At 41.1% G+C, this 17887-nt stretch overlaps 1 protein-coding gene across 1 annotated transcript in view; it reads right to left on the bottom strand.

Annotated features, from left to right (window-relative positions):
• Nucleotides 1-5456: 5456 nt before the first annotated feature.
• ranbp10 (RAN binding protein 10) overlaps nucleotides 5457-17887 on the bottom strand; it is a 31248-nt gene continuing 18817 nt past the window's right edge. The window contains exons 4-15 of the mRNA XM_068312972.1: nucleotides 16919-17086; nucleotides 16757-16779; nucleotides 15091-15275; nucleotides 14323-14435; nucleotides 13333-13441; nucleotides 13013-13161; nucleotides 12704-12920; nucleotides 11078-11217; nucleotides 10796-10947; nucleotides 9809-9920; nucleotides 9161-9302; nucleotides 5457-8651 (exon numbers count right to left, since the gene is read on the bottom strand). Coding sequence (XP_068169073.1) covers nucleotides 9172-9302; nucleotides 9809-9920; nucleotides 10796-10947; nucleotides 11078-11217; nucleotides 12704-12920; nucleotides 13013-13161; nucleotides 13333-13441; nucleotides 14323-14435; nucleotides 15091-15275; nucleotides 16757-16779; nucleotides 16919-17086 — 1499 coding nt within the window. The 3' untranslated portion in view covers nucleotides 5457-8651; nucleotides 9161-9171. The remainder of the gene's footprint in view (nucleotides 8652-9160; nucleotides 9303-9808; nucleotides 9921-10795; nucleotides 10948-11077; nucleotides 11218-12703; nucleotides 12921-13012; nucleotides 13162-13332; nucleotides 13442-14322; nucleotides 14436-15090; nucleotides 15276-16756; nucleotides 16780-16918; nucleotides 17087-17887) is intronic.

The following is a 17887-nucleotide window of genomic DNA, read 5'->3' as shown; positions in this document are numbered from 1 at the left end:
AATCATTCTATCCACTCCATAAAAAGCAGTGCTGAGATGTGAAACTTGTGTACTTGTGTGTTTAGGTGGGCAGTGTGGACAGTCTCTGAAAGGATTTCATCCAGCTTTGTCTCCCCCACAGTGTTTTGTTTCCTCACACTCCCGTTTGCAATAAGACACACAATACAAAGTGCTTTAAGGTCCATTGATGCTTATTTCACAGACTATGAATGGATAATATAATGGATATAATTATACTATACTTAGCTTTATTGAATTGCTCACTATTTGTATATGATCTATTGTTTGTCTCTCCAGGAACACAGTCCCTGATGTTATCAAGGATGTATGATTGTATCTTACTGATTATTCACCTTTTTCACAGACAGAAAAATGAAGAATTCGCTCCTCCTCTGACTTACAGGACTCAGAACCGTCAGACCGGCGCGACGCGTTGTGGAAGACTAGTGATTTTGTTGTTGTACATTCACGTTCTTGACAACAAGTCACAGTCTACCTCAGTGAGTCACGCCAGGACGTCACCCCTCTGGCCCACCTTGCTTTGCCCTTCCCCTTTACATTCTCCTGTGTGATGGTGGCTGCAGCTCACTAACATAGTTAACTCTCACGGATCTCCTCAAAACTCAGCGTGATCACAGGCAGCAGATCGACCTCAACTATGTGTGTCTTTGTCTTTTTGATAGGCAGCAATAAACTGCTTCTTCATGAAATGAACTGCTCTGCGTTAGCCTGGCTACTTAGAAGCTGTAGTTTTAACTGCAGCTTCATCAGAGACACAATATGATGCAATGACCACTATAAATAAAGTTTGTTATAATAAAAAAAAACCCCTGAAGGATCATAAATATAAATAACTTTTTTTTTTTACCCCTATATACATGTTAACTGATTTTGACATGTAATTTTCTTTTCAAGGAATGAATTGGTTTCATTTGTGGGGTCGGGCATCTCATTCTTACAGCGGTAAAATGATGTAAAGGTAAGTTCTGTAAAACATTTTCATGCAACTATGGCTTGATGATCTGAATGCTTCTGAATATACTGCATTACATTTTTCTCTATGCAATAATGAGCAGATATTAATGTAAAAAGAATATGCTTTTTAAGAAGGCCACATGTCAAAGAGTAAATGCCTTACAGCCCTGATGAAAAGCTTCTTGCACTCGGCACATGTCAGTCAAAGGCACCAGGACTAAATATTGCTTCTTCTTCTGTTGTTATTTCTTGCATCTGGTTTGTATCTTTACATTTTCAACTGTATCTGAAATAAAATGAGAGCCTGCACCCAAACGTGTGAGCTGATTAATGTTATGCGCTCTGCATATTCCACCCATTGTACATCTCAGCCTGACTCCAACTGTGGCAATCAATTCAATCAGCAGCGCTTATGAACCCATTACAATCTAGCTGAGAGCAGGCGGGGGCTGCATCCTTCAACTGGCCCCAGAGTAATTACTACTCAGTCAGGCCAAAAAGAGATGGATTGATGGACGGACAGATGGACGGACAGGCAGATAGATAGATAGATAGATAGATAGATAGATAGATAGATAGATAGATAGATAGATAGATAGATAGATAGATAGATAGATAGATAGACAGACAGACAGACATGTGACTATGAATATGTATTCTCCGATTGGGCAATAAGAGTGGGTGTTGCGTTATTTACACCCCCAACCCCCCTCTGAGAACGTTGTAGCTGGTTGTCATGGTGACTCATGTGTACCATAGCAACCATCCCAGTTCTGAAGGCCAGAGGTCTCACAGATCTGTGAGGATGACTACGGGCCTCTAGGGCGTTAGATATGATGCTGGAGTTTCATTGGTCACAGCGCTGGAGGTGACAAGCAGGTGTTTGAACTTCTGACCTCACAATGACCATGTGTGTGTCACCCAAGCAGTTTGGTGTGTGTACACCAGCTGTAGTCTAGTCACTGCATGTGTGTGTTTTTACCCCTTCAAAATGCATTTTTTGCTATGGAGCTTCTCAGTAGGAAAAAGAAAAACTTTATATTGTCCAATAATTTCCATCACAAGATGAATAGAAACACAACATAAACTCCACAGCTGATAGCAAGCTGATGTTCATGTACTAAATAGTCAAGTCAGCTGGTTTTCCTGATGCTAAGCTTGTCTGCAGGTCAAAGGGGTAAGTGGTTGAGTGAATCGCAGCAAAATCCACCAGTGTGTACATTTCTTCAAGGCCTTTCTACAGCTGAGTCCGGTCAAACACACAGGGCAGAGCCAAGAGTAGTTCACACAAAAATAAAATTTGGTGTTTATCTTTGTGAGAAGATGCTCATGAGAAGCTGATGCTGACAGAAAGTGGAAGTTTATACCTAAACTGCAGGTCGGTTCTTAAAAATAAACCCAGAAGTGAAAGTAGAGACGATGTAATCGTGGACAACTTTAGGTCTCTCATCTAAATACGTGATGCTTTTACTGTGAGCAGATAAAACAGGTATGCAGAGATGATTGGTTGTCATTCAGCTCTCTTACGTCACAGTGAACGTTGTTCACCTTCTTTAACGGCTTTTAGCTGGAACACTTCAGTCCTGGTGGCGACAGCGAAGATTTAATCTGACAGTGGGTGTAAATAAATCGACCAAAATTGGGATTTTTGAGGCCTTTGGAGTCTTGGACTACGCCATATAAGATACAAGGAATCAGTTTACATTTAAAAAAAATATTTTTTGGTTATTTTACTATTAATAAGTGGTCACCATCTTAAAGTTCAGCAATAATTTTTTGCAAAAGCTCCAGAAATGTTTTGTGCTTGAAGTTTCATAGACTTCATAACATGATTGATAATGGCTGAATGTAAATATTTGGGTGAATGATTTTTATTTTGGATTTATTTAATCGTTGCGATCATTATTCTATTAATTTGTCTGATTATTTATATATTTATGCATATCTGGAAGTGTCTTTAGGCTCTAACTTTGCATTCTGATAAGACGATATGTCCCCTCAGTGTGCTGACAGTGATTGAGCCCCTTTAAAATAATCAGTTCCACTTTTAATACAATGTTTTATATATATGATAAATCCGTCTGGCATATTTGAGAATTAAATATATGATGTTCTGATCAATCTGGATCAATCTGACAGGTGTAGCTGGAACACTACATTTGTTCCAGGAGAGGAAGCTAACATTCATTGTTGTCCCTCGGCAACAATGAATTTGGAGAGTTTATTGGTTCAGGGTTAATTGTTTTGGAACTAAAGTATATCCTGACAAGGTTTCCGTTTGAAAGCATTTAAATGGTGTAGAGGATTATAATATTGTCCTTATGGCAATGAGCTCACCAAGATACCAAAAAGTCTTCACATGAATAGGGATTGTAATACTATGACAGTTGATATCAATTCAACAAACAAATATGTGCTAAAATGAATATCAATTAATAAACTATGACGTGTTTTGAATTGCAATCAGCAGGATGACAGCAGTTTCTAAAACTAAAAATAATGAAACCTAATTCAATCACTGCTTATATTCAGTCACAAAAACAACCTGTTAAAGAAAGATCAGGGCTTAGATTAAAATAGCATCTTCATTAAGTTCATGGGACATTTGTTGTCATGGTAACAATAATAACGTGAGTGAAGGCAGTGATTACGGGTCTATTAATAATAACAACACACAACATGTTTGTGTAGCATGGCACCACATCTCCACCGTGACACACTGGTGTGTGACTCAGGCAGACGTGTTCTTTCCTCACCGACTGCTGGAAGTTATAGAACTGAGTCTGAAAAGAACTGTCAGCTCGACTACATCAAGTCATTTCTGAGTTGAATACTGATAGAAAATATTGGGTGAAATTATATGTTACGGAAGTCAATTTTTGGGGGGGGTTTTTTCTTAATGCAGACATCATGGTCATGCTGTTAACACTGACTGAAATAAACATTCTGCCTATGCTGGGATGTTTTGTTGAGCTCTCATTCATATATGATCATCGGTACCATCTACCCGGGATCCATCTGAACTGGAGGATTTTACCTCTTATGTTCCGTTTTCTGCAAGGACATTCACAATAGACAACATGTGGTGTCCCACAGGGCGGCCCTTTGCTGTTTCTATCCTATTGAACTCACTGTTTATATAAAGCACATGTTTACCGCACAAAACCAGTATTCTAATTTAAAAAGAGCTAATTAAACAGGTATGCAGGTATAGGATTTTCAGAGGACCCATGGGAGGCATAGATGCTGAGGTGGGAAAAACAAATTCACACTTACTCGCAGCAAGGTGACGCAGTCTCTCATCAAAAGTGTGGTTAATTTTAAGTCCTGATTTCTCCATCCTGCCGTGAAGAAGACTTTTAACAGTCTGCTCCTTCATCTGTCCACAATCTCTGAAAACTCTGTTTCCCAGAAGAAGGTCAAGAAATTATACTCAAAATACATTTTTTACACACCACCACATCCCTCATCAAGTTTTTAACATTGTGATAAAAACATTTGGTCTATTTGCGTGGACTTAAATATCTGTGGTATCAAGTACAGGTTGGGGAAAAAATGTAAATTGAAACACAGACAAGATGATTTCCAGTAAATAACTGCCTACATGTGTGTGTGTGTTTGTGTGTGTGTGTGTGTGTGTGTGTGAGAGTGTGTGAGTGGGTGTGTGTGTGTGTGTGTGTGTGTGTGTGCGCGCTCGCGCGATCTAAATATGCATGATCAGAGTAAAATAAAGATCAGATTTAAGTGTGCCTCTATGCTTTCTGGTCATTGCATGGATGCCCTGCCTCCTTCTGCCCTCTGCTGCCCAGAACTGGTACAAGACAGTGGCAGACTGTAAAAACTAACGCAGTCAACGTCACAAAAACTTAAATTCATAAACGATTTGTCATTGTGACGCGTCAACAGTGGGAGGAATGGCATGACATGATCTACCAAAGTACATAGTTTTATGATCTGAGTCTCCACTGCCCATACAGTGTGACTCAAGAGTCACTTCAGTCTCCTGGATGGGTTTCACTTCTAAACCAGAGCTCTTCTTCTGTGTGACCTTCTGATCCCCTACATAGTGGATTTTTTTTTTTTTAACTCCAGCCTTTTGTAACAACTGATGAGTACTACGCATAATGGTGAGTCACTACTCAACACTAACAGCTGTGACTCACCGGTTTACAGCTCTAGCTTGTATTTATGATCCTGTTAAAAGCAAACAGCGACCATAAGACTCAGGTTTTCTACCCGTTTACTATATGTTGTCTTGTTTTTGATGCTTTAGTTTTCAAAAAGATTCATAGGATGTAGAACCCCATGTGGTGAACAGCTAATAAACAAGGGTGATGTGATGTCAAACACACATTTCTTCAACTTTGGTGTGTTTTGAGTAACAGACATGTGGTGGGTGGACATTAAGACAAAATGTCAAACATTTATTCATCCACTTCTAAATAATGAACACACTCCAAATAAAAACAAGAGATCCATCATATGCTTATGGATGTATTTTAATAAAAATAATTCTGTCAAAATTAAACAGAATACAATATTTCTTTTTTTTAACAGGTTTCCAGTACATAGTTGTTTTTTTTTAATTATCCTTTTTTTTCCTTTTTTAACATTTTAAAGGTTTTAAAAGTCATGCTAAGTAGAGGGTAACTCAATGCACAATTATTTTTAAAATTTTTATTTTTTGCTAAAACTCAAAAGTCAAAATATGAAATTAAAATTATGATCAAAGTCCATTGTGCACAGTGACGTCCAAATCCATTTCTCCTGCCTCTTTCTGGAAGAAGTCCTTGCGGCTTCAGAGGCGTCGGTTTACATCCACAACTGTTCACATCCCTCCTTTGCTCCGAACACTCACTGATCATGTCAGCGGCTATGTCTATGCAGGGTAAGAGGAAGGGTGTGTGCTAACAGCGCTGAGACGCAGCCCAGGTTCAAACACAAAGGACAGCGGGACGCTGATTCCCTACAGAGGTTGTTCTTTCACGTGGAATTGTGTGTTGCAGCTGCAGAAGCAGATGAGTGTGTGCTGTCGGTGTGGTTATTAGAACAGTTACTATTATAGCAGAAGGACTTCATAAAAACCCAGCTTGGTTAAGAGTCTGACCACATACCCTGCAGTAAAGCCCACACTGCACACTCTTCTCCAGTATAACATTATTCCCCGTGTCTTCACCATACACAAAAATGCTCATATAAATGGAAATATACATTTCATGGTAGCTCCACAAGCTATTTGCCAGGCCACAGCAAAGCAGCCAGAGTGACAGTTTACCCCTCGTCAAACAACACTCAGTCATTGTGATTTGGTAGGAGGTACATTTGGGGTAAAAAAAAATATTTTAAAATGGTGGGGGGAAAAAAAACATGGTTGTCAAAATCCAATTTTCAAATTTCCTTCAAAGAGAAGACCAACTAAATTGTGGAGTAATAAAATAAATGATCAACACTCGAGTCGGGCCCACCGGCTGCCGGCTGGGGTGCTCGTCCCTGTCGGGTGGAGAGGAACAATTTCTATCCTTTTGGCATCCGCGTGTCTTCATGTGACGAATGTTTCAGTAGCAACCATCAAATAGCTGCTGTCAGCAGTCAGCATTAAAGGAGTAGTTCACCCTAAAAATGAAAATCCAATCATTGTCTACTCAACCAAGGCAAAACTGGATAATCAGGGAAGATTCGTAGTTAAAAAAAATAATCTGTAACTTCACTGCAAAACAGAAGGTGCAGCATTCTCTTAAAGGAAAGATGGGAACTTGTTTTGGGACTTAAATGTCTCTTTTCTGCTCAAGACTCAAAATGTTCAGGGACCCCAAACTGACCTGAGAAGGCAGCGTTTACACCACCTTCATTCTCTCTTTCATCCTGTTAGGAGTAGATGTGAATTTCTGAACATACATCCACCAATGGCCAAGATGACCTGAGTGGTGCCATGTTTACTTTCTTTTTTTACTGTTCAACCTTGTCCAATGAAAGAACACAATAGATTTTATACAAGGGTCAATCCAGGAGTCTTTCTTTAAACATTGTGTGATAGGACGTGATTGGCCTTGGTGGAACTATGTACTAAACGGTTACATTTTGAAAAGAAATTTCCATCTGCTTCAGTTGTTTGGAAGAATATTGCAATACTGCTTTCCAACAAAGCTTGACAAATGTTTTGTGGACTCTTTATCCGGTATCTGTAGGTCTGGAGGAGAGTAAACAACGGCTGAACTTTGATTTGAGGGTGACCTGTTCCTTTAAGTCTGGCTCCAGACATCTGTGCTGAGCTATAAATCCACAAGCACAAAAATGTCATGTTGTTCAAGGCTGGAGGCTGTGATTGGCCGTTTTGTTACGACTGATCTGAGACCAGACGGGAGCAAAAAGGAGGCTACTTTGGAAATGTCATGGTGGCGAGCAGGGAACACGAACAATAAAAACACCCTCCCTTCATGTCTTAGCTTTCTGTCAACTTAATACACACACTGGGAAACACAACATAAATACACTACATGTTACTATGCCCTCCAGTCCAATAATAGGTAGGAATGGAAGAGACTGATTGGAGAAAGAAAAAAAAACAACCTTTTCCTTCACACACCTGGTTTTTTACAACCTTTACGTGGCTTGGAATCAAATGCCTAAAATTAAATGAAGACTGGGATTTAATTGTCACACCATAAAATTAAAAACCTTCCTGGGTGACAAATGATTTCACCTCTTAATTTGAAATTGTAATTGCAAACGTAATCACTCCCAGACTGCAGTAATGAAATCCCCAGGAGGCTGCTGTTAGCCTTTGGCACAAATCTTCTCTAAGCTGGCATCGGGATGACCATGAATATTGTTAGGTTGGGTCCTTAGAGAGTGGCTGCAGCTGCCACCTGCAACAACACCGCTGACTGGTTGATGTCACAGTCGTTACAGGATGATCAAGGCTGCAACGCCTCTAATATCCTCATCATCGCTGCCCTCTCCACCTACTTTACTGCTGGTGTTCACGATCAAGGCCCCTCACTTACGTTTCTGTTAATATTCAAATGTGACATTATTTGTTTACTGCTGTGTGGTATCAGCCTTCAGCACAGATCACCACCACCTGCTCCACGCGTCAGAGGTGTTTTTCATGCGCGGCTCTCCAATGCCGGCCTCCTGAATGTATTTCAAGACATGACTGCACTTCCAAAGAGACACAGAGTCTGACTCTCATGAGCGATGACGTTACTGGACTTCAGCTTTTGTTTAGTTGGCCTATAGTTGTGGGATCATGATGACAACTCCATGTGGGTATTGTGGTTGTGATATGGTGAGCAACAATGTGAGTAAAATACTGAGCATAGGGAATCAAAATCCACCCACCAAAAACAGAGGAGAACCTTAAAGAGGAGTTACAATCTTTTTCTTTTTTTTTCCAGGATGAGCACAACAAACTGACAAAAAAAAACTATTAAAAAAAAAGGCTAGATAAACAGAATTAGAATTAATTATCTTTAAATAGTGTCACACATTTCTTTATTTGATAATACTAAATTAAAAGGAAGCTTTCTTCTCTCGCTCTCTCCTGCTCCTCCGTCCGTGCTGCTGGCTCTCTCTGACGAACAGCCAAACACACCAATCACACACTCGCCCTTTCCTCCATCGCCATGACAACTACCTGCCGGACACACCTTCTCTCAATGCTACTTATCATTAACCTGTGGAGAGAATGAATGCAGCGTTATTAACATCATATTTCTAGGTGCACCTTCAGAATATGTGGAAACAGCATACGTATATTTTTCACTGCAGCTGTGTCAAAGTCAAATGACTTCAAATTCAAAGTCCCTAATTTGACTAGTCTCCAAGACAGCAAGCTTCAGACCTTTTATATTCACTTGACTTAACCAAAGTATTACATTCAGCTCTTAAACCAGACATCTCTGAAATTATATTTAGCCTTTTGAATAAAAACTAACATTAAGAGACTTTGATTTATACAAGTAGTTGAAGGAGCTCAAGTATAACACCTTGATTGGGATGTGCAGGTGCATCCGTTCAGTGGTTTAATTTTGTCATGCCATGATCAATGCAAATTTTCCAGATTTCAAAGTGAGCCTGAAGTCAATGAAATGCAAACATCTGAACGCTTGATGAATGTAAAATGCAAGTCCGTCTGGTGAGCTTTAGGAGGCTGGCTGCCACGACATATGGAGTATTTCCTCACCTGGACCTGGGCTAGTGCAAAAAGTTGTCTACTCTGGCGAAGGAGCAGGAACCAGATCGGACTCTGGCCATGAGCTGAACACACTCTGTGGCCTGTCCCAGCGCCAACATCAGCGGAGGCTGTTTAGGCAGGTTTTGGGACTCTAGGGTAGAAAATAACAATCAGACATTGTTATATCATTTATTTTCCTGCTATGCCTCGGGGACAACAATGGTGCTATAGGTTATCATAATGAGCCCTTTGAATTTCTGCTCACAGCACTATAAAGACACGCTGGTTGTTATCTTCTAAGAGGCTGTTAGTTACATTTGTTCTTGTCCAAAAACACAAATCGAGTAGTGCAGATAATTTATCAAATGACGTTATGTTCTGCTTTTGCTCATTGACAGGAAACAATCCACACAACATGGAACAATTCAAACTCCTCTTGTTAAATCCATGCCTAGGACTGCATTCAAACATGCTTAAAGTAAGAGAAAAATCGAATGAGGCAAAATTCTTCTTCTATACTGAATGTATTTGTTAGGTTTAAATGAGCTACAATAACACTCATCACTATCACCCATACTGATGTGTGGCTGTTATATCCTGGTGTTCTTTGACAACTTATGTGTGAGTGTGGACACATGGTGGATGTCTGATGCTTACCCAGTATGGCGCTGTTCAGTGCGGAACAGAGAGATTCTCTTTGTGTGGGGTCTAACTGCTGGCCCACGGGGCAGTTCCATGGGTCTGAGTACGCTAGCAGGCTAAAGGCATCCTTCAGACACACACAGGATCACATGAATAAAGCAGCACAGGGAAAAACATTCTGCAGCTCCTTAAATCAGCCGATGAGGAGGCATGTGGACGAGAATTAGCCTCATCTAACGTCTTTGTGAGCAAAGTGAAGCAGTGATCAATAATACACATCACTAAAGACTGTAGAGATTTGTTATGAGCGCTTCTGAAAGATTTCAATTTCAAAATATATTTCTTGCAACTTTAATGTCATTATAGCTCATCTCATTATGAATTACTGAGACGTGATATTAGAGAAGTAAAGACAAGGCGTCTAGAGTTAAACTCCACGGCTTGTTTGGGGTTTTTTTGCTCATTGTATGCACTATCATCTCACGGCTTTGGTTCTGTGGCTGACCGTAGACAGAATTATAAATATAAAGCCATAAAAAGCTGCATCATCATCATTAACAGATACTATTCTTACCTCACTCAGGTGGAAAAAAAAGTATGACTCTCATGAGAGTTGCTAGAAATGTAATTAACTAAATGCTCAGTAAGCTGTTGTAGCTTCTGTCACGTGGTTTTGACGTCTTTCTGACTCCTGGTGGTTACGATTTATGCAAAACAGCTAATGTCCTCACTGGAACACAACTATTTTGTTGAGATGGAGGCTTTAAAAGATCTCCTTAGTTGCATCTTTGTTCTTCCCATAAAGTTCGACTTGTTGTTCCGGAGACTCTATATACTGTCTGTTTTAATTTGAGATAACTGGATGTGAGACTGCTGAGAACCTGAATTACAGCTACCCACCCAAAATCAACCGTCAGACGGCTGTAACCAAGACCAACCAATGAAATCTCTTCAGCCCAGGTTTGTTATGACCACAGATTGTTTTCGGCTGCATGTGTGTACCTGTAGCATCTTCTTATGCGTGGCGTTCTTGCCATACTCGCGACACAGCTGTTCATTTAGGGCCTGCAGCTCCCGTCCAAACTGGATCATCCTCTCTGTGGCAGCCTGGTTCCCTCCACAGAGCTGTCTACCATTACTGTAACCCTCTTCCTCTGGAAAAGGGCGCGCACACACACACACACACACACACACACACACACCAATCACAGTTAAAAAGCAGGCAAGGAATCTTCCACCTGGAGGCTGAAGATACGAGGAAAGCGTGTGGTTGGGTTTACGTACCTGCAACTCCATTGCCAATGCTGTTGTCGTCCGGCTGAAGGATCTCTTCATGTTTGTATGTGCCATTCATGATCCGTGCTGAGGAGCCCTCGACGACCCCGTTGCTATAGTGCTCAGCTTCTATCTCCATCTCACTGTCACTGCACACAAACAGACACAAAATGTTGGTACGCAGGATCCTGAAGCTCAAAGGATCCAATCCCTCCTGGTGGCTGGACTCATAAAAGCTCCTGCAACCATTCAGTGTCCTGTGATTGGATGGAGAGCAACTTCATGCCATGTCCAGTTGAGCAGAGCCGGCACCATGTGGTGAAAACATGACAGGAAACATGGTTTTAGAGGAACAGCTCTTCAAAGAAAGAGTCACCTACTCAACATCACGTTAAAGGTCCCATATTAAACTCTTTTAATCAGTTTCACGCAGCTGTCAGACGTCAAACCACACTCTATTCAACATGTGTTTCCCCAGATTGATCCGTGGCCCTGAATAACAACTGTCTAGACGTCACTCATATCATCTCTACTGAGAACAGTAGAGATGATATGAGCGATGTGTTCCACATCTTCCATGGGATCATTTTATTATTCACTTTTGCTTTAATTTGTCGTTTTACATTTTAGAACAAATCCTCATCATGAATACATATTGTTCCTCTTGCCTGATAAAGTATTTTTTCATCTATTTTAATGTTATCAGCCACAGAGGTTTCTGCCTTCTATCAGATGATGTGTTTATAGGGGACAGTAAACTCATTTTATGGTAATATATATTTTATCATTATCAAAAAATAAAAATAAAAACATTTCCAGATGTCTGGCATCATCCCTGGTGTCAGGAAACCTTAAAATCTGTACTGCAGATAAAATCTGCACAATATCAAAAGTGATAGACAGGTCAATTGATTAGATTTGTTTGCCCCGGGGCTTGTTACTAACTCACGACAATTACCTCAGATTTTGGGGGCTTATCTCCTTGATTGGTATCATATAGGGGCTTGTATAGTTTGCAGCTATAATGCAGTTATAACATCGGGTGGTAAATATAGAAGATAATTACACCCCCAGCTGGGTTCACAGGGATCTCCTCTTCCGTATCTGATGATGATGATATGATTTGAGGGATGAGTCAGACGAGGTCAACATGTGGTGGGATTATCTAATCTTAAGGGAGGCGTTTGCTCGACTGAGTGTCATTCTAATCTTCTTTATTTTAATTTTTCAACCAAAGTAAAAGCATCCTTCATCCTGAGGTTTACCGACTGTGTGGTTGTGTAGAAGCCGATTCAGGTTTTGCTTATCCGTGAGTGTCACACTGAATGATATAATAGCACATTTGAACCCCACCCATATCATAACAAAGACAAAAAACAGTCGTATCACTAGTAAGACTCAAGTTACGTGCACTCACTGGAAATGATGCAACAAAATGCTCTTATTTTGAAATTCCTTCCACAAAATCCAGTGGAACACAAAAAGAAACGTGTTGGTATCATTGATCCTAACGCTACACCTCTGTTTGACTGTAACCATATATGGAGGGTATCTGCTGAATTTGACTCCACGTTCTGTTCGTCAGCTGTGAGTTTTTAGCCCAGGATCAAGTTCAGGACAGGACTGCCTTCCCACCTGGTTTCCTGGGTGCTGTTGGCGCTGTGCGGCTGGCTCTTAGTGGAGTCGGAGGAGTTGGACTCGGAGTAGTTGACGGAGGAAGGAGAGGAGGAAGTGGAGGAGGAGGCGGAGGATGACACACTGGGGTATTTGATGCTGCTGCTGCCTGCACCACTGTGACTCTTGGACTTGCTGGGGGGGGTCACCCCGTTACTGCAGGTCGGGCTGTCTGATCCTGAATAGAAGGAAAACAGATGCAAGTCTCATTGCATGAAAAACTTCCTTTCTTCAGGTCATAAGCGAAGCAGCGCAGAGATGAGCATCTACCTCCGGTGTGCAGGTGTGTGTTGCCGCCTGCGTGGCGGGGGCTGAGGATGGGTGAGCCTGGGTAACTATCCTGTGACTTGGGTGAGCGAACGGTCAAGCAGCAAACCTCGCTGTCGGTACCGTTCACCATCTCCACAAACTGACGACACCTGAAAGGTGCAGCATACTGGTGTTACTGGTGTTTAATGGAATACTCTGCTATATAACAGAGGAACTGCGTTTGTTTCACCAAACCAGCATGCGGCAGCATGAGGTTTGTGAAGACTGTGCAACAGGTGAACTGCTGTCACTGCACTGATTCCATCTTTCATCCGACTTACTTCAACATGAATAATAAGTTGGGGTTGTGTTCCAACAGGCCGGGATAAAGCTGCTGAGTAGCTTCTATGGCTTCACCCACCCGTCCTGCCAGCACCAGCTTCTGTATTCCTATTAGGCAAAAGACACAGGATGCTTTTTACAGTGTATTGATCAAGAGAAATCATGCTTTCACTACAAAAATTTACACAGAGGACAGAGCGTCCTATATAGGAGGGAGAGATGATAATGTATGCATACGCCTTTTGCTTTCAGACAGAATAAAAATCCACTGAACATTGATTACTGGATGCAACTCTGGGTCTGTACTTTATAACAAAAACTTGAACAACACCATCCAACTGTCCTGTTTCTATAACACCACATCTCAGGGGTGAGTGAGAGGCAGTTACACCCTGAAGAGTAGCCTGTTCATCACCGAGCCACCAATCCCCTTATACTGCATATTTTTTACCATGTAGGGAACTTTGCAACTGTTCTTGAGAGAATCAAATACTTTAATCATTTTTTTAATCGCATTACGTGTCAGGCAGATGTACTTATTGAACTTTGACGAAGGAGAATCAGAGATATACAACTCATACGTTGGGAAGTGAAGCAGCATGAAGTCATCTGCAGGTCTGAACTGTTAATCTATGGCCCTTGCTCTCACTTTATGAACAAGACTGCAGTATATGTGTGCTTGTTGTTCATGTCAACCAAAGCACGACAACCACACTTCAAGTAAGTCACACTGCTCCCCCCTGAGCTGCCTATCTACACAGACTAAGCAAAGGGCCTTCCCCACCCTTGACACTGCAGCAGTACATTTTACACAGTAGCTAAATAAGAAGACGCTTTAGCAAACAAAATCTAGTAATAATATCTACTGAAGGGAATTTGAATCTCAGGTCCAGAACATTTTGCCACATGACTTCATGCTGTATGTCAGTTTTGCAACAAATCAAAAGAAAATGTGAACTAATCTGTGAGAGGTCGGTTTGATTACTCACTCTGTCTGTTTTTTATAGATGTCTGGTCCTCTTGTATCATGGTCTCTGTCGCTCTGGCAAAGGCTGTGGCTGTGGCGCAGTACCCATGATGCACCAGGTAGCTGGACACCATACTGGAGATTCAAATTGTAAAAGGTTTCTTAACAGCAAAGAATAATGCATCAACAAGGTCAAAATAGTGTGAGAAATCCTAGAACAGCTGGAAACAGCCATTCTAAGCAAAATGACTCAAACAGGAGTAAATGGTGCTTTTGTTGGGGACTATTTTCAGTCGCAGATTAATCTGCATTTGATGCTCCAGTGAGTCATTACAGGACAAAGTACTGTATGTGGGACTGACTCAAAGGAAAAGAAAGGCAATCCTCATGGGAATAAAGGACGGTGTTGACAGTAGGACTCACAGATGTGTTTTCAATAGATTCAGACGACAAAGGAGCATAAAAGAATAAGACAGAACAAAATCTGGATACAATGTGATTGCACTGCCAATGCTGCTGGTTTTCATGTTTTGCAACAAGAATCTACACAATCAACTTGAGCATACCAGTCAAACAAACCAATAGTTATTTATTTAAACTAATTATCATGAAAAACTCTATTTGTATGGCAATATTTATTTTTGAAAACTTGCATACAGGGAATTCTGTTCTCTCTGCCGTGGAATCATTTTCACACACTGCAGTCTCCATATTATGCTAATTTATGAGCTATCTATATTGGTGTCATCAATCAAAGTGTGTGTGCGTGTGCGTAAGCAGTAGCTCTTACTTCTGCAGGACGGCCTGCCATTCCCCCAGCCTCTCTCCTATGGGGAAGCGGGCGATCATGCCATGGATCTTGGCCCGCCACTCGCTCATGTAGTCCTCGATGTCGAAGACAAACGGCTGCTGGCCAAAGTTAGCGTCTACGATCTCCCCCGGAGTTTGAAGTCCCACAGTGGGGTACAAGTTGGGCTGGAAGACATTACAGACCCAACAGGGTAAGTCACGATTAACCGGTGACTGCATCTCTTTGAGCATTACAAGTCAACCTGACTGGATGTTTGCAGATGTTTCTCTGAAAGCACTGTGTTTGAAGCACTTTCACTGTTGAAATATTAAACCGCAAAACCCCCACAGTGAGGGCAAATTGTAAATCATTTACACCTGCTTGTAAATTAAGAATTAAAAACAACAAAATATGTTTTTTTTATTTCCTTGTAAAAGATGTCAGTTTACCAGCAGATGCAACTTGTTGTTTGTCCAGCTCCCTTACAAATGTGCTGGTTTTGTGAGATGCTGAATGAATAGAACATCATGACCTTTGTGAAACACTGCTTGTAATACATTTGTAATTATTATTCATTTGGGCCTTTTTGCTAATTTGTAAAAAAAAGAGAAGAAATTCAATTATTTATGAAAGAAAAATCTCACAAAGTGTACATTAGTGCAATTTTGGACAAGCGATGTGTGACGTGAACACAGATTAACATGTGTAGATGCAGGATAAACCCACAATGTACACTATTGCTTTACTCAGGACAGATGTTAATCACTGGTCTGAACAAGCTTGTCTGTCTGCCGATAGGAAGTGGAATGAAATTCCAAGCAGTGGAACCAGAAACAAAACCATACAAACATGTTCACCAGTTCTTCACACATTATTGTGAGGGAGGAAGAGAGAGAGAGAGACAGAGACAGAGAGACAGACAGCTAGACAGATTGATAATGACTGGATCAACAGACAGCCATCTTGCTAAGCTGCCACTAGACCACTAAGGTGGAGCGTGAACAGGAGACCCAATAGAATGTTCTTTGACAGTCGAAACTCCGCCCACTCCTGTCTATTCTTGAAGCCTATTTGGTTTTCAAAACCTTTAAAGGGGGGACTGTTCCGTCTATCACAGAAACTTCACAAAAAAAGGTTTGTTTCCCAACTGCCTACCACCTAAAATTAGAAACACATGACAAAAGTCCAGCTTTATATCATTACATCTGTTTGTTTGTCAGCACGGATTGACAAAAATTATGAAATTATGGTCAATAATGGGTCTGGAGAAAACCCATTAAATTTTGATGCAGTAAAGTTGTATATCTTCATTAGCATGGTAAGATAATCAACACTATCCTAATTTATTTAACTGGAAACTAGAAGTGACTTCCACTGAGCGTTGTGAAGGGTTGGGGGACGTGTCCAGGAACAGTAAATATGTGGACGACATTTGGCCTTGGTGACCATCTGCTCCCTACAGTCTGCCATTATTTCCTTTTTTAACAAGGACAAATTACTACAAGTACTCTAATGATTAGCTACAGCGCTACAGAATCAAAACAGAAACAGTGACAGAAATCAGTAAAATAGGTATGCAAGTCAAATTACAGCAATACATTTTAATGAAATTAATAATAATAAGAGCAGCGGTAGAATAAAGATGTGACATGTAGATAATACTTACAGGGAGGTCTGTGAAGGCTACACCTGGTGAATGAAAGGACAAACAGTTCATGTTAATTCATTATTCATGATTTCCTGCTATAAACAAAATTTCAATAAGCAATAAATAAATAATCCATCATACAATTATAATCAATTTATAGACAAAAAACATGTTGCTGACCTAAACTGATGCCGTTTTTGGTGTAAAAACAGGTGTTGTTGATGAGGTTAACACAGCAGCCAATCACATCCCCCGTGGTGAATGTTGGGCCGTATGGTTGGCCGGTACCAGAGGAACAGAAGGAGTGGCCATCATCTCCATGGTAACCATATGAGTGCTTATCCCATCCTAAAATAGGACGAGGATTAGGATTAGTTTTGTGATTTTATATTTGACCCCTTATGGGAAATGTGTTGTTAGGCAGACAACTCTTTCCATTCACACATACACACTGACATAGACAGACACACACACACACACACACACACACACACACACACACAGACACACACTGTGGGCTCTGCTATAAACACATTTTAATCCACAGGAGCATTTAAGGTGAAGTGACTTATTTGCGGTCGCTCTGAATCGTAGCTGCTGCTGAAGGAGGGGAGACGGTTACGCATCGACTTCTGCTGCTCAGAGTTTCCCCACTGAATTAACACTGCCTGCAGGGCATCTCATGAAAACACACACACAAACACACAGCTCTTCTCTGCCATATGATGCAGTGCCGTGGATGACCAACAGGGGGCTCTCAAACCTGTCCAGAAACTGGTGAGTCACTGCCAGGGGGGGGGGGAACAGCAGCACAGGAGCAGGAGAGGATGTCATAACTCGCTCATTAAACTCCCTAATTTCTTCTTCCTGCCGCTGCTGATGCCTGCGTGGAACTGCGAGCTGTTTATTCATGCAGACCGATAGCTTACTGCAGCTGTTGAGTAAAGCCTCATTATTCAAAATACTGTTAAGTGTATATCTATATATAATGAACACTCATAAAAACAAAGGAAAGAACAGTATTCTGCTTTTGGAGGAGCTCCCCTGGTGGTCAATGTCTCTCAGTGAGTCTCCAGAAGTGTTTGGTCCAAAGCCTGAAGCCAGTTGGTACAAATAAATGAGGAAAAGAGACACCGTCCATCCCATCCC

Source organism: Antennarius striatus, chromosome 4 (assembly GCF_040054535.1).
Source record: "Antennarius striatus isolate MH-2024 chromosome 4, ASM4005453v1, whole genome shotgun sequence".
In the NCBI taxonomy this organism is placed as follows: domain Eukaryota; kingdom Metazoa; phylum Chordata; class Actinopteri; order Lophiiformes; family Antennariidae; genus Antennarius; species Antennarius striatus.
The sequence above is the reverse complement of the archived record's forward strand: the minus strand, read 5'-3'. Positions and strand labels throughout refer to the sequence as shown.